Source organism: Coptis chinensis, chromosome 1 (genome assembly GCF_015680905.1).
Source record: "Coptis chinensis isolate HL-2020 chromosome 1, ASM1568090v1, whole genome shotgun sequence".
Taxonomy (NCBI): Eukaryota; Viridiplantae; Streptophyta; class Magnoliopsida; order Ranunculales; family Ranunculaceae; genus Coptis; species Coptis chinensis.
Genome location: NC_141456.1, coordinates 37,682,515 through 37,698,456, shown reverse-complemented (window position 1 = coordinate 37,698,456; position 15,942 = coordinate 37,682,515). Strand labels below are relative to the sequence as shown.

The 15,942-nt window shown below is 38.4% G+C and overlaps 2 protein-coding genes across 2 annotated transcripts; one reads left to right on the top strand and one right to left on the bottom strand.

Moving 5' to 3' along the window:
- Positions 1 to 2,514: 2,514 nt before the first annotated feature.
- On the top strand, positions 2,515 to 4,260 carry LOC147523841 (uncharacterized). The gene is made up of 4 exons (XM_086572619.1): positions 2,515 to 3,166; positions 3,390 to 3,472; positions 3,685 to 3,900; positions 3,982 to 4,260. Exons 1-4 carry the CDS (start codon positions 2,515 to 2,517, stop codon positions 4,258 to 4,260), a joined length of 1,230 nt encoding a protein of 409 aa, XP_086428745.1.
- A 10,806-nt stretch (positions 4,261 to 15,066) lies between these two features.
- Positions 15,067 to 15,699, bottom strand: LOC147523840 (uncharacterized). Its single transcript, XM_086572600.1, has one exon. It carries the CDS (start codon positions 15,697 to 15,699, stop codon positions 15,067 to 15,069), a length of 633 nt encoding a protein of 210 aa, XP_086428726.1.
- Between the last annotated feature and the right edge of the window lie 243 nt (positions 15,700 to 15,942).

Here is a 15,942-nt window from a genome sequence, read left to right as displayed (position 1 = left end):
ATGACCGTCCGACTGCACCCCAAGGTCCTACAAATTATCGGCCAGTCCCGAGGAATTTGGGTGACGAACAGAATAATGGTCGCACTCCTGATCGAAACAATCAATTTTGAGAAATACCTCAGTGACACGATTCTTATCATTCTGAAGGATATCGTACTGCAGTCACACCATACCGTCCACAATCATCTCGACACAGTCACGATGAATCTTCGTCATTTTCTTCTCGTTCCATTCGTTCCCATAGGCATCATCGCGACTATGATTACGAGCCAGCAGATATGGATCTGATGACTCATCAACATGTCAAAGAAATGATTAAAAAAGCTCTTATGGATAGCGATCCTTTTGAATCGACACTAGAGAATCTGGCAATTGAAGATGGTATTTTGGACAAATTTTCTCTCGCCGTCCAACGGGCTACGCATAACAAAGACTTCAAACAACTAGAGTTTGATCAATATGATGATGTCAAAGGTTGCCCTATGCTTCATGTTATTAATTTCACGAACAAACTGGTTTTATCAGGAGGTGATGATGCTTTAAAATGCAAACTTTTCCCTTCTACATTAAAAGGAGAAGCGTTGGTATGGTTTAGCGAATTACCCCCGCGATCTATTCGTCGGTTCAAGGACTTAATCCAAAAGTTTTCGAAACGTTTTCATCATAATCTAAAACATCCAAATGGTGTCCGAGTTCTTTTCAACATCAAGCAACAACGTGATGAAACTTTCCATAGTTTTGTCACTCATTTCCGCCAAGCTGCAGCTAAGATTTCTGAGCAGTCCGATCTAATGGTGGTCTATGCTTTTAAAGAAGCTATTTTATTTGATAAAGACGGGTTGTACAACTCTCTTGTTCGGGACATTCCATCTTCCCGACGTGTGTTATATAGCAAGTTCAACAATTTATCAATGTTGAGGACGACACGGCTGCTCGAACTTCTCGTAACAACGATAAGAAAGGAAAGGATTTTAATGATCAGCGAAACAAATAGAAGAATCTAACTTTTGATCACCAGCAACCCAGTCAGAAGCCTCCGTATAAGAAAGAAGACTCCACGAACAGGACCGGAAAGCCTTTTACTGATTTTGAATTAACTCCGCTTAATACTAAATATGCAGTAGTTTATGACAAAATCAAGGATAAAAGTTTGTTTATTCTGCCGTTTCCCCTGCACGACGACACTAAAACAACTCGCGATAAATCGTTATGGTGCAAATTTCATAATGATTATGGTCATGAGACTGAGAATTGTTAGTCTTTGTGGGGAAGAATTGAAAAGCTTGTGAAGAATGGGAAACTTGATCAATATGTGTAGAAAAAAGTGACAACTCAAGCTTTAACTGTAACCGATCACAATGTCATTAAGGTTGGACATGCCGCCATTAATTCATTGTCTAATACTCAATGGAAAAATGCTCGTCATTTTAAAGTCAAATATCTTTCTAATTTTTACAAAGTTAACGGGATCAATTTCGTAGAAGGTTTTCGCACAGAGACTATTGAAGACGAACCATTGTGTTTCACTAACCAAGATCTAATGGGAGTGCATGTTCTTCATTATGATGCTGTCGTGATAACTGCGTATATCAGCTGTATGCATGTACACCGTATAATGATCGACACTGGTAGTTCAGCTAGTGTCATGTTTTTTGGGTGTTATCACAGTATTCCTTTTATTGATAACTTGGTCACTCCTAAAAATGCGTCTATCATTGGTTTTGATGGTACCGCTACTCATTGCGTTGGAAAGGTTTCTCTCCCGGTCACTCTTATGCCGAAGGAAGTTAATATTGATTTCCTATTGATGGATTGTAAATCCCCTTACAATGTCATCCTTGGTCGCGATTGGATTCATTATATGGAAGCTGTCGTCTCAACATATCATCAAGCCATCAAGTTCTCATTCAATAGTAAAGTCTGTAAAGTGCGCAGCGATCAACTTGCATCTCTAATTTGCCACGATAATATTTTCGATGATTATAAGAAGTCTGAAGTCATTGGACGAACTATTTTTAGTTCCAACGCCGTCAAATAGCAATTACAGCATCCGGGACCCTCAGTTTACTCTGCCAATAGAAATGTTGTCAATGATTATAATGTCATCCTTGGTCGCGATTGGATTCATTATATGGAAGCTGTCGTCTCAATATATCATAAGCTATCAAGTTCCCATTCAATAGTAAAGTCTATAAAGTGCGCAGCGATCAACTTGCATCTCTAATTTGCCACGATAATGTTCTCGATGATTATAAGAAGTCTGAAGTTGTTGGACGAACTATTTTTAGTTCTAACGCCGTCAAATAGCAATTACAGCATCCGAGACCCTCAGTTTACTCTGCCAATAGAAATGTTAAAGGACCCCCGACCGTCGATCCACTTTTAGAAGTTCAAATTAGCCAACTCTCTGAAGAGACAACTTTAATTTCAGTCGAACTTTCAGAATCGGAGAGACAATAGCTTATTTTGTTATTGAGGAAGAATAGTCATATTTTTGCTTGGCGAATAGAGCAAATGCCTGGTATAGATCCTTCTGTGGCTTGTCATAAACTCGACATTGATCCCAATGCAAAATCGGTTCGAAAAAAGCCCCGAAGGGTGGCCCCTGATAGAAAGATGAAGTTGAAAGAAGAAATCGACCGTCTCTTGTCTGTTAATTTTATAAGGCCTGTAACTTATCCAACATGGCTGTCGAATGTAGTCGCAGTGCCTAAAAAGAACGACAAATTATGTGTTTGTATTGATTTCACAAATCTTAATAAAGCATGTCTGATTCATCCGTATCCGTTGCCTCTTATATCTGAAATGGTTGATGCAACATCTGGTTTTCAGCGTTTGTCTTTTTTGGATGCTTATTCTGGTTATTATCATATTCCGTTATTCATTGAGGACCAAGAGTTCACTGCATTCATTACAGACCAAGAAATTTACTGTTACCAGATAATGCTTTTCGGTTTGAAAAATGCTAGAGCCACATATCAAAAGCTAGTCAACACCATTTTTTCTGATCTACTTGGAAAGACAGTCGAAGCATACATTGAGGACATGGTTGTCAAATCTACAGAAGCACCTGATCATCTTACTGATTTGCAAGCTGTTTTCAACAGACTCTCCAATGTCAACATGCGTTTGAATCAGGCTAAGTGTTCTTTCGGTTTATTGTCTGGTAAATTCTTAGGATACATGATGACTAGACACGGAATTGAAGCAAATCCGGATCAGATTTGGGCTATTTTTGAAATGCCTTCTCCGACGTCAAAGAAAGAGATTCAATAACTTACAAGATGCTTGGTTTCCCTAAATCGCTTTATCTCTCGGTATTCTGATCGATGCCGTTCTTTTTTCCAAACATTGAAAAACGCATCAATTTGCATTTCGTCACTTGAAAGCATACTTAGTCCAACCTCCAGTTCTTGCTAGTCCAGCAACGGGGCAGCCTATAGGTCTATATTTAACCGTTACTGATCATGCCGTAAGCGCCGTCTTATTTGTCGACGGTGACTATGGTCGTCATATATTCGTTGTTAGTGAGACTCTTATAACGGCAGAAACAAGGTATTCTCAAGTAGAAAAAATTGCATTAGCTTTGGTTCACGCTGCCCGACGTCTTAAGCCTTAATTCCAGGGTCGAGTTCTCAAAGTTTATACCGAATATCCACTACGAAAGTTTTTCGCAATGCCCAGGAATCAAGTCACCTCGCAGAATGGGAAAGTTACCTTAGCGCTTATAGTATTGTTTTTGAAACTCGCACATCTGAGAAAGGACAAGCTTTAGCTTCGCTAGTGATTGATTTTCCTATTGATGATATTCCTATGTCTGACGCATTACTGGACGAAGAAAATGTCGTCGACAACACGTCATTACCTCTTGGGGGCGATGACTTGCCACACTTATCAGATGTATCTGCCGATTGTTGGATTGTTTATACTGATGGTTCGCATAATAAGTCTGGCTCCGGTATTGGGTGTGTAATCTTGCAGCCGAATGGAGAAAAAATTGATAAGTCAGTGCGTTTGGGTTTTGATGCTTCAAATAATGAGGCCGAGTACGAAGCTGTCATTTGCGGCTTGCGCACTGCTCTTCACCTGGGGGCGACTAAGTTACAATTATTTACAGATTCTAAGTTAGTCACTAGCCAATTTGGAGGATCGTATGCAGCTCATGATGAGAGAATGGCGACTTATTTGGACTTAATTCATCGGATTGTTCAAAATTTTGAATCTATCAGTATTGTGCAACGTCCGCGTCATGATGTGTGACATGCTGATTCTCTCGCATATTTATCTGCAGCAGTTAAATCCGATGAGCCCTGCTAGATTACCATTGAATTTCAAAAAGAGCCGAGTATCAATCTGTCCATCAAGGATTTGCGCGATATGTACATCACTCAGAGTTCTTTTTTCGTCCAGATATTTTGTGACGAATCACATCATGCCAATTTGATATCTCTTGTGCTAACTTGGAAGCGCAAGCGTGATCTTGATAATCAAGTTGTCATTGCAGAGAAAACACTTGGTCCACAACTTATGTTATCAGATGACCCCAATGATCCTATCAATGATATTGTCTCGGTCCATACCGACGATAATCATGAAGCTGACAATGCTCCAGAAGTTCCTGATGTAGAGCTAAGTTTTTCGCTTACGCCTTGTGACAAGGATGATTGGCGTCTTCCTTATATCATATATTTACATGATCACATCTTGCCTCCCGATCAAAAAGTGGTGATCGTGTCAAATGCGAGGCTTGGAAATATTGTCTCATCTCGACTTCGGACGGTCTTTTGCAACTTTATCGCAAAGGCACAAGTCTTAACCCTACGCTTCGTTGTCTCATCAAAGTTGAAGGTTTACTCATCCTAGCGAAAATTCATTCAGGCCTATGTGGAAACCACTCCCGGGGGCGAAATCTTGCTCATAGAGCAATGACACAAGGGTACTGGTGGCCATATATGCAAAAGGATGCTAAATGTTTGTCTGAGAAGTGTGTTCCTTGTCAGAAATATGCTAATATGGGAACACTTCCAGCGACGGAACTTCATCCAATCTTGAGCCCTTGGCCGTTTGTGAAATGGGATCTTGACATTGTCGGTCCTCTTCCGAAAGCTCCTAGCAGTGTTCGTTTCTTACTCATCGCAACTAATTATTTTACCAAGTGGGCTGAAGTTGTGCCCTTAGCCCAAATCCATGCTTTGGATGTTAAAAAGATCTTTTGGCGTGACATTGTTTGTCGTTTCGGTATTCTAACATCATTGACTTCCGAGAATGGCAAACAATTTGACGCTAATGAAATTTGACAATTTTGTTATGACTTGAAGATTAGTCATAATTTCTCGGCACCGTACCATCCGCAAGCTAATGGACAAGCTGAAGCTACTAACAAATCCATTCTTACAATGCTCAAGCGGCGACTTCAACAGGCCAAAGGAAATTGGGTTAAGGAATTTCATGCAGTTATATGGGCTTATCGAACCATGCCTAAGCATTCAACGGGATTTTCTCCGTTTAATCTTGCTTACGGTACAGAAGCGGTCTTGCCTATAGAGTTGATGGCTCCAACCACACGAACTTCTGCCATGGAATTGGAGTCGAATGATCAAGCACTTGCTCAAGCCAAAGCCTTGATAGATAAGACGAGAGATGTAGGTCTGCAACAGTTAATTCGTTATCAGGCTGATATGAAACAAAAATATAATAAGAAAGTTTGACTTAAAGTGTTCGAGAAAGATGACTAGGTACTCTGTCAAAAGACGAGGTTGATAGATTCCGATAAATTTGGAGAAAACTGGACACATACATCATTGATCGCCCCGCCACCAAAGGATCTTATTTTCTCCGAGATTTAGATGGGACTGTTCTCGATAAGCCATGGATGCATTTCACCTGCGCAAGTTCTATAAGTAGATTTTAGTTGTTGTTTTCCCGTTATCCTAAAAAAAATACAATCTTTAGTTTGTTTCCATTTCAATCGTTTATTTTCTGTTATTATCCTTGCATTTTTCAAGACTCGATAATCAATAAAGAAGTAGTTCTTTCACTTCAGTTCCAATGGTATTATTTTAGTTATAACGAACTTTATTATCGCTACGACAAAATCTGATGAAGTTACCACGTTTAGCTTTATCAGTCTAAGTTTGAACGTTTTTACGCTCGCTTAGTCCATTACTATAGTTACGACAAAATCTGAAGAAGTTACCACGTTTAATTTTGTCAGTCTAAGTTTGATCGTTTTTACACTCGCTTAGTCCGTTACTATCGTTACGACAAAATCTGACGAAGTTACCACGTTTAATTTTGTCAGTCTAAGTTTGAACGCTTTTACGCTCACTTAGTCCGTTTCTATCTATCGTTACGACAAAATCTGATGAAGTTACCACGGTTAATTTTGTCAGTCTAAGTTTGAACGTTTTTACGCTCGCTTAGTTCGTTACTATCGCTTCGACAAAATCTGACGAAGTTACCAGGTTTAGCTTCGTCAGTTTAAATTTGAACGCTTTTACGTTCGCTTAGTCCGTTACTATCGTTACGACAAAATCTGACAAACTTACCACGTTTAATTTCGTTAGTCTAAGTTTGAACGTTTTTACGCTCGCTTAGTCTGTTACTCTCGCTATGACAACATCTGACGAAGTTACCCTGTTTCGTTTTGTCAGTTTTGATTTTGAACGTTTTTACGTTCGCTTAGTCTCATTTTGCCAAGTTAAAGTTAGCATTGGGGGCGTTTCATTCTATTTCGTTTCATCTACATAACTCAACAACATTGTCAGTTTTCCACAGGTATGTTATCTGACATCGCAACGATATTCAATTGCCAACCCATACTTTATTTTTATTTTCATCAACAGAAATTTTAGCTCTTAGGTATTACATTCATGCAATCACATAATAATTGGTTTGGGAAAATCCAATGGTTCCTTACCAGTTCTTCACTTAAACAACTTGTACAAATCTTTGTAATTCATCTTTTCATGTTCTAGTTTATCTCCCATTTCTGTTAGGTTCTCTGTCAATTGTCTTATGGTCGATTCATAATGTGTCATTTGCACGTGATCTTGGCCGAGCCACTCGTTTACATCTATCATCCGCTTGTTAATTTTCTCTACTTCTTTTTGCGCATGCTTAAGTTCCTGATCTTTGGTCGCCACGACCGACTTCAATTCTATCACCTCTGCTTTTGAGCGTTTGTGTTCTTCCATTATCTCATAGGCTTTCCTGAATTCTTCGTACGATCTCCGCTCTGCTTCTTCCGTCCACTCGATTAAGTCTTTGTTTTCGTCTTCTAACTCTATGTTGGTTCCGCTTAACGCTTTGTTTGCTTCTTCCAATTTTCGGTTGAGTATTTTCACTCTCTTTATTTCTTCTAGGGCATTGACTTCATTCGAAACGAAACTTTTCTTCACGGCCTTTTCGTGAATTTCTTTAACCCGTACTACCGCCGTTTTAACCTGCGGCAGGAAGATATCTAGTTTTTCATCAATCTTTCAGACTTAATCACAAGTTTATGATAACTGGTAAAAAATATTGACATACCTGTTTCAGACTGTCGAAAATCATTGACACTGCTCTATCATATTCTTCGATATTCTCCATGTTTTAGGCACATTTTCGATATTTTTCGAGCCCCTCTATTGGGCACGACACATTGTCTTTATCCCATATTCTTTGGATTGTCAGCCCTACATTCCCCCACAATATCTCGCTTGTTTCATCGTTCTTTCTTTTTTACCACAATTCTTGATTTTCTTTTGGCTTGGACAGATTCTTTTCGTTGTTTTTTTCTTTTTCTGCGTTTCTGCCAGTGTCCTTGGTACTTGGCGTGGTCCCTGGCAATACCTTCGCTTCGTCTTCCAAACTTGAGCATCTCTGCTTCATCTACCAATTTCATTGGATTAGTGTTAGACACGAATTTCATTACCGTCCAAACACAATAATAAAATTCAACGGTCAACTTACTGTTAACATGCAGATTCTGTGGTTTTCCTCTGTGAGTAGTATTACCCCTGACTGTACTTGTTAGTGGTCGTGGGATTCTGTGCTCCTGCATTTTGCTCTGCCGTTTGTTTTCTCTCACCAACTTTGTGTTCTTCGCTGCATTATCTTATGCAAGTATCACTGTTTCATTCTCTTCCCAGCTATTCTTTTCCTGCATATACCAAAGCAGAACGATATATTACATCTCCCCGGCCGTTTTACATATCTATGTTTTTATACGGTACATACATTTTCTTCTTTGTGTTGAGAATGTTTTATATTTCGTATGGGATGTTTTCTGCATTATAGTCTCGTCCCTCGGGGCATCATACATTGTCGCGTTGTTTGTCTCTGTTGGTCTTCGTTCGCCCTGTTTCTTGTGAAACATTTTCTTTTGTACAATTCGTTATTTGTGCTTGGCAAGCACAGCACTAATTCTCGCTTTGTTAATTCCGTTCCATCTTCTTTTTCACTCTCGCTATCACTGCCAAATATTGCATTTTTGAGTCTTTTACTTTTGTTCTCCATTTCACTATGTGTCTCCCTTGACCTATTAGGCCGTCGTTCGATACCCCCATAGTTTCTGAAATCAACAATATCATCAAAGTAGCTCAGATCTACCAATCTTTCGTCGGAACATTTATTAAAGAAAAAACGAAGGTTATTCTCCACTTCCTTTTGTCCAATTCAATTTCTAGTAGTATACTCGTGTTTTCTGTTAGACACAAAATAACTCATATTAGTCAACAATTTACTCTTAGTACAATTTTCAATACTAATATTTTGGCTTACCTCGAAATTTGTTCGGCACTTTAAACTCTGTCGGATTCCAGTTCCCTCGCAAGCGATACAAAAATCTATTCCATCCGGTATATATTTTCGGGAACCCTTTAAATCTTCTGTTTGGATTCTTGAATTCAACTTCAAATTTTATATACCCTTTCGTAAGTATAGCTTTTAGTTTAGGGTTTAGGGTTTTAGGTTGTATCAACGCGAAGAATTCTTGAGCCCCAAACCTTCTATTAAATTCATTTTGTAAACCGTGCGCTCTCGTAAAGATTAACCAGAACAAAATTGGCAGTTGTCCCGGTGCAATTTGCAACTACTCCAATAATTGCGCAATTTCTTTGCTCAACAAAATTGCACTTCCACGACTTAATTGTGAGTAAGTCATTACTACTTCATCTTCTTCGACTTTCGTTTAAAATCATACACTTTGTCCATCTCAAATCTCTCAAGTACTAATATTTTTTGTATTTCCTTAAGTGACCATCGCCACGGCTTCGTGTATTCGTTGTATCTATCACCTTCTTTCCACCTCACCAAGTCTACGATCGTCATCGAGTCTTCTTCTTCTCGATTATCTTTCGCCCGGATAATACGATCGTTTCTACTTGCAGCACAAAAAAAATTAAAAATTAAAAAATTAAAAAAAAAAAAAAAAAAAAAAAAAAAGAAGAAAAGAACGGGTCAGATAGCTCAAAAACCGGATTCACCTTATCCAAATGGGGTGCACCGGGCCAAATCCATGCGACGCAGGTATGGTGCCCTTCTTTTGCTGGCGCTGCACCATATCGTGTTTGTTCAAACTAGTTTTTGAATAAGGGCGCCATCATCTATCGCCATCACAGCGTTTCCTCCACAGCCTTCCGGGTTTTTTCACGTCCGCAGCTTCCTCCACATGCACTTTTCTCTTTCTATACACACCACCCCAAGACTTTATCTCAACAGAGAGTAATGGCGACAGCACTACAATGCATAAACACAAAGCTTCATGGCGAGAGCACATATCGGGGCCTGTCACAACGAAACAGACTTTTCTTGTGGGATTGGTGGTACCAACTTCCCACTTGCTGCACAGACCATCTATGTCAATAGATATGGGGCAAGAACGAAAGCGAGTCGCTAGAGTGCTCTGCCACCAAAGGCCATGTTGCTTTGCCAGCCAGCCTTGTCCCGTAAGCCTAACCGAAATAGACACAAGTTTATATCTAAACAGAGTTTGATGGAGAGAGAACATACCTACTGGTCAACGCGCAGACAAAACACAGAGTTCTAGAGCGGCTGTGTTGGCAATACTGAGGAAGAGGCAAAGCTTTCTACGACTTCAGGGAGTCTTGACCACGTTATGTTTGATGAGCGTCGATGTCTTTTCTTGGATTGGGATTTGCGGTTTCGAATTATCGTCGGAATCGCTCAGCCTTATGGTTCTGCGCCAGCACTTATATAAGGTTTTTTCGATATGGTTTTCCATTGCTGGTGGGATTCTTTTCTAATCCAAATTAGTCTCTAATCTTAATTCTTATCTACTCCACACTCTTATCTAATTTGAAACCTTTGAATCCAATTCGTATTTAACTTCCTTTTCTTCCTATTATTACTAAACTGCCCCTACATTTAATTTTAATTGTCTAATCCTAATATCGCTATTCCGCTAGCATGCGTCGTCGAAATCAATTTTCATATTATTACATAATGCGTTCGGTACAGTTTCGGCCATCAATTTCTTTTGCAATTTTTTCTGTGCATCTTTTATTTTTTTCTGTGCATTTTCAGCCATCTTTTATTTAACTACATTGTGTCCCGTATACGTTAGTTTGACATTATTGCGTTCCCGATAATTCACGAATTTTTTCGACTATCCATTTTCCTATCGTTTACATTCACATGATACTTTGTTATACATTCCGGCATTCCGCTCACTCTTTTCTTATTCCATTTTTTCCTTGATTTGTCTTTTCTTCTTTGCCATATGAACTTTGTTCGCATGCCAAAGAGGGGGAGGTGTTTCGACCCCCACCTACGTGGCAAACGTCCATTAATAGGGGTCTCTATTTTTATTCGTTTAATCGGCAGGGCTAAAGCCCAATTTGCAATACAATGGATCAATGTATAGGCTCATTAACTCATGTGTCTAAGGCTGAACCTTAGCCACATGGCTTGCCACTAATGTACATTAATTTATGTCCAGATTCATTTATTATCAAAGAGATAATTATTAGTTGAGAGTTATATTCAATTACAATTACTTAAGCTACAAGAATACTTGAGCTACAAGGTGTCTCTACTCTACCTATATAAATACCAAACTATTTTTCATAAAGAACTACGTCTTGAGACTTTATCCCATTGATTAATTTGGGTACGTAGGCAACCGCAAGGTACAGTCTTATCATTCTCCCGATCACCATCACTTTTCTAACTACTTTTCTACGTTCTTCATCTCTTTCGTCACCACTTAGTATTTTGGTCATATTTGGTTGAAACACTATAAATTGCAACTGCCTTGCTGTGAATGCCAAATTCCAACTTTCTGCAATATCATATCGAGCTCTAATCATAACCCTCTTGGTGTTTTTGGAGAAGCCTTATTTCTTGGTATGGTGTGAGTGTTTTAGCTTGATATTTTTGGAGAAGGCTTCTTTTTTGGTGTGGTGTGGGTGTTTTGGGTGGGCGTAGTGTTTGGTTGTGACGAGACCCACTCCTTATGGTCACATTGAGAATGTTCAAAATTAGATGGATCTCGCTTTGAAGAGTTCTCATCTCCAGTTGAAAGCTTTATCCTGCAGCTACCTTTCGACCGACTTTTGGTTTTTGCTTCCTCACGAGGCGGTACTAGCCATGTACTTTATGGTACGTCAATCTCTATAAGCTTCCTAATCATAACCCTCTGCTCTTCTTCAGAAACCATTGCAAACATTTTCATGAACAAGTCGATCGAAGGTGTAACATCGGGACCAACACCCACTGACACATTGGGAGAAGCAGACAATATTTTCCAAAAGGGGTCGATAGCAGTCAAAGGGATGGACGGCTCTTGCTCTTCAAACTCAATTAATTCATGAGCACATGGTAATCCATGGCTCGTGCACAAATAGCACTAACACCTGATCTCTCCATCTTTAACACGCTTTACGCGGGTATCTATTTCTTTAAATAGCAAGTCCAAACACTTGTGTGAGACAAGGCATCTGAGTTCATGAAACAAAGGAATCTGGTAGTGGTGCTGAGTTACAATCATACTCCTCTCGAAGGTAGCTCTAATCTTGGACATCTGGATCTCTATAATCGGGTGGATTAAGCTAAACATACTCAAAAAATCATGACAGTTTGCATTTCCTAGTACACGCTTGACCTGAGCATGAGACCCTTCAACTCTATTGGTCGTTGTACTCCCAAAGTGAATGTGTTGGTCAATCCAACAACATACAAATCGATTCCTGTGAGAAAACCAAGTCTCTCGCAAATAACTAACAAAATTGGAGTACTCTATCCTGTAATATTTCTCCAAAGCATCCCATCTACGCTGGAAAATAACCTCTGTCTTTAATTTGACTACAGTGTTCCACAAGAACTGGGCCTTCTCTACAAGTTCTGTGGTTGAAAAAATATCGTAATATTTTGAAAGGACGCACGTTGCTATATGCCATTTACATAGATATTTGTGTGCATTAGGAAAAACTTTGTCAGCGGCACTCATCAGGGCCAAGTCTCTGTCAGACATAATCACAAATGGGCTTATGTCACCAAGCAAGCCACTAAACTGATGTAGGGCCCACACGATCATTTGTTGTTTTAGATCGGCAAAGACACGACACACGGTGAAAGACTTCCACGTTGAACTCACCCCAACAAACTGTACGAAAGGCCACCGATATCTGTTAGTTTTGTAGGTAGCGTCTAACATGAAAACTATTAGAAAAGTTCTAGCCAACTTAACACCTTCTGGATGGGCCCATAACAACCCCGTTATCTCCTCGGTATTCTCATCATGTCTCAACTCCTCAAAATAATGTTCTTTTGCTAACAACTCATGCAATCTCTGCAATTGTGTGAGACCGTTCATATCTAATCTCCTCACCTTCTGCCTTGCAGTGTAGACTTGTGATATACTAGATATATTTTCATGATACCTATTATTAATGGAATCCAAAATTTGTTTAGGCTTTATTCCACACTTACTCATCTCTGACAAGTACTCAAACTCTGGGAACGGTCAGATGAATAACAAATGCATGTCCTTCAAGGGTCTTCGCCAATACATGGTTGTGAATACCATTTCTAACTTCTATTTTCCAACTATCGACAGTGCCGCGTTGGAAAATGCCTTTTAACTTAAATGGACATCCCGATTTCTTGGTTCCCAACCTTCTCTTATTTGCCCTCCTTACGTCTTCCTTCTTGTGTGACCGATATACACCCAAGCACTCGCAAGCAAAATTCAATCTTGCTACTCGATTTCCCTTAGCATACTCCAACTTTTCAATGACCACAACCACATTAACTTGTTTTCCTCTAGCGGTTGCCCAACCAATTGCCTCGTTACGTGTATGAAAGACCTAAACATATAAAAAAAAACAATAACTATTATTAATACACTAATAAAATTACATTTAGAAATTTTAAAAAAAAAATGAAATCAATGCCTACTCCATCATACCCTTTCCGTAGTAAAAATTTTTGTTGTATCACTTAAAATCGGTTAACAATCCATGTCATTCGAGTTTGCAAAGGATTGGTTCTCGGATAGTGGCAAAGGATCTTACATATAGAATAAAACAAGCGTCTCAAACAATTTGGGTAATGAGGGATTTCAAAGTCACAAAAAAAATAAACTTCTCACTAAATTTAGTCCAAACGACCCAGTCATGTAGTTCCATATAGGGTCCAAACGACCCAGCCATGTAGTTCCATAGGGTCCAAACGACCCAGCCATGTCGTTTGGGCTCGTGTTTTGCATTCATTCATTCATTCAATCAATCAAGTGATTTGCATTCATTCTAATCAATGCTCTCTTGTAGATTCATTTATTCATTAATTCAATCAATTAAGTGTTTTGTATTCATTCTAATCAAGTGTTACCTCATTATTTAGGTTTGCTTGTCTTTGTCATCGACGATTTCTCGGCATCTCATTTGCTCGACTAGTCGCATCTTCTATTTCTTCAACTTCTTCACCTTCACCTTCAATATTTTGTTCCACTTCTTCATATTCAACATTTCTTCTATTTTCTCCTTCTCTAATTTGTTATTGGACCTCAAGCATTACCTCAAATGTTTCTTTTTCATCTTCGTGTTCCATTTAGGATTTTGATTGGGTATTATATGTAGAGAAACTTGAGTATTCTATGTAAGGAGTAAAGATTTTGATGAAAAAATGAGTAAGGAGGAGTATATGTGAAACTTTAGTATTCTATGTAGAGATATTTAAAATTTTGATATATTTTGAATAATTGAGTAAAATATGTTTATAAACCCGAAACCCCAAACTAGTTTATTATTCACAATTGAAAAAAAAAATGAAAAATAACAAGTTTAGATATAAAACAAATTATTATTTTAGATTTGGATAATTGAGTGAAATATGTTTGAAATAAAATTTTGTTTATGTCGGTACGAAATTTGTAAACCCTGAACCCTAAACCCCAAACCCCCAAACTAGTTTATGATTCACAATTTGAAAAAAAAAAATAACAAATAACAAGCTTAGATATAAAACAAATAATTATTTTGAATAATTAAGTGAAATATGTTGGTACAAAATTTGTAAACCCTAAACCCCAAACCCCCAAACTAGTTTATGATTCACAATTTGAAAAAGAAAATAACAAATAACAAGTTTAGATATAAAACAAATTATTATTTCGAATAATTTAGTGAAATATGTTGGTACGAAATTTATAAACCCTAAACCCTAAACCCCAAACCCCAAACTAGTTTATGATTCACAATTGAAAAATAAAATAAAATAACAAGTTTAGATATAAAACAAATTATTATTTTAGATTTTGGCATGTTTGATTACATGTTTTAATTTGGTTATATAGATACTATGTCATAACAGATAAAAAGTGCAGAGTGCATGTAATTGTGTTGGTGTAACTAATTGTGTTGTTCTTAACCCAATTTTTTAAATTGGATTTCAATTTTCCTAATTCAATTATGATGTGTTGGTAATTGATTATTACTAATTCAATTTTGCAAATAATTGTTTAAATAAATTATTACACAATTATGATAGATTAATGATTTGTATTATAAGAAAAGTGTTCGGTGTTTTTTTTTTTTTTTAATAATCTAGAGGTTATGGCTGACCTCAACCTGTATTAGAAGAAAAACGGGGATACATAGTTCCTATTCTATCTGCCTCTATGATACGATGTAACTTCTCGTCTAGAGGAGGAGAGAATACAACATTACCATCATCTGGCGATCTATACAATTTTGAAAGATAGTCAGCTACCTGATTTCCTTCTCGAAAGGTATGGCTAAAAGAACATTTAGCAAAAGAGCAAGTAATACTTCTAATGTAGGCTACCGTATTAGCACAATACCATGGACTGCATTCATTCCCTTTCAAAATGTTTATGGCTCCCAGAGAGTCCGAATTGACTTCCAGTTTTTCTATACCCATCTCTTGGGCCTGCCTAAGCCCAACTGCAATGGCTTGGATTTCCTGGTATATGACTGAGTTCTTTGACGAGCACCCTGCATAAGCGCGAACTACATTACCCAAGCTATCTCGTATAGCCCCTCCATACCCACTTCCATTTTGCTGGACCGAACCATCAGTGTTAAGCATGTAAGCATCTTGTTCCGCTGACTTCCACTTGCACCAAAGAACTTCCTGAGGTTTAAAGTTCATATGCAGTCCCAACCTTTCAGCAAGAGCTCGCAGAGAGTAAGAATCTTTGACCTCTGTTAGATTTTTCTGTATGTACAGTTTCATTGTGACCATAATCTTTGAGATTAACTGTTGGGGCGTCAACAAGATGTTCTTCTTCTTCCGTCTGTTCCTTTCGCTCCAAATCTCGTGGACAGTAGCTCCAATAAAAGCTTTGAAGATATTAGCACAGGTGGTGGTTTGCCGACATAACCTGAAAATACTATACCATTCTGATGAGGAGTCTTTGACCAGCTCCCCGAGTCCAAGGTTATTTTTAATAGAGGCCCAGACCTGCTTTGAGTATTG

Bases quoted from the DNA above. Each gene is read 5' to 3' on its own strand.
- LOC147523840 (XM_086572600.1), bottom strand. From the start codon at position 15,699: ATGAAACTGTACATACAGAAAAATCTAACAGAGGTCAAAGATTCTTAC.
- LOC147523841 (XM_086572619.1), top strand. From the start codon at position 2,515: ATGCCTGGTATAGATCCTTCTGTGGCTTGTCATAAACTCGACATTGAT. The intron at 3,473-3,684 runs GTAAGCGCCGTC...CGCAATGCCCAG, and splicing joins TAACCGTTACTGATCATGCC to GAATCAAGTCACCTCGCAGA. The intron at 3,901-3,981 runs GTATCTGCCGAT...GTAATCTTGCAG, and splicing joins ACTTGCCACACTTATCAGAT to CCGAATGGAGAAAAAATTGA.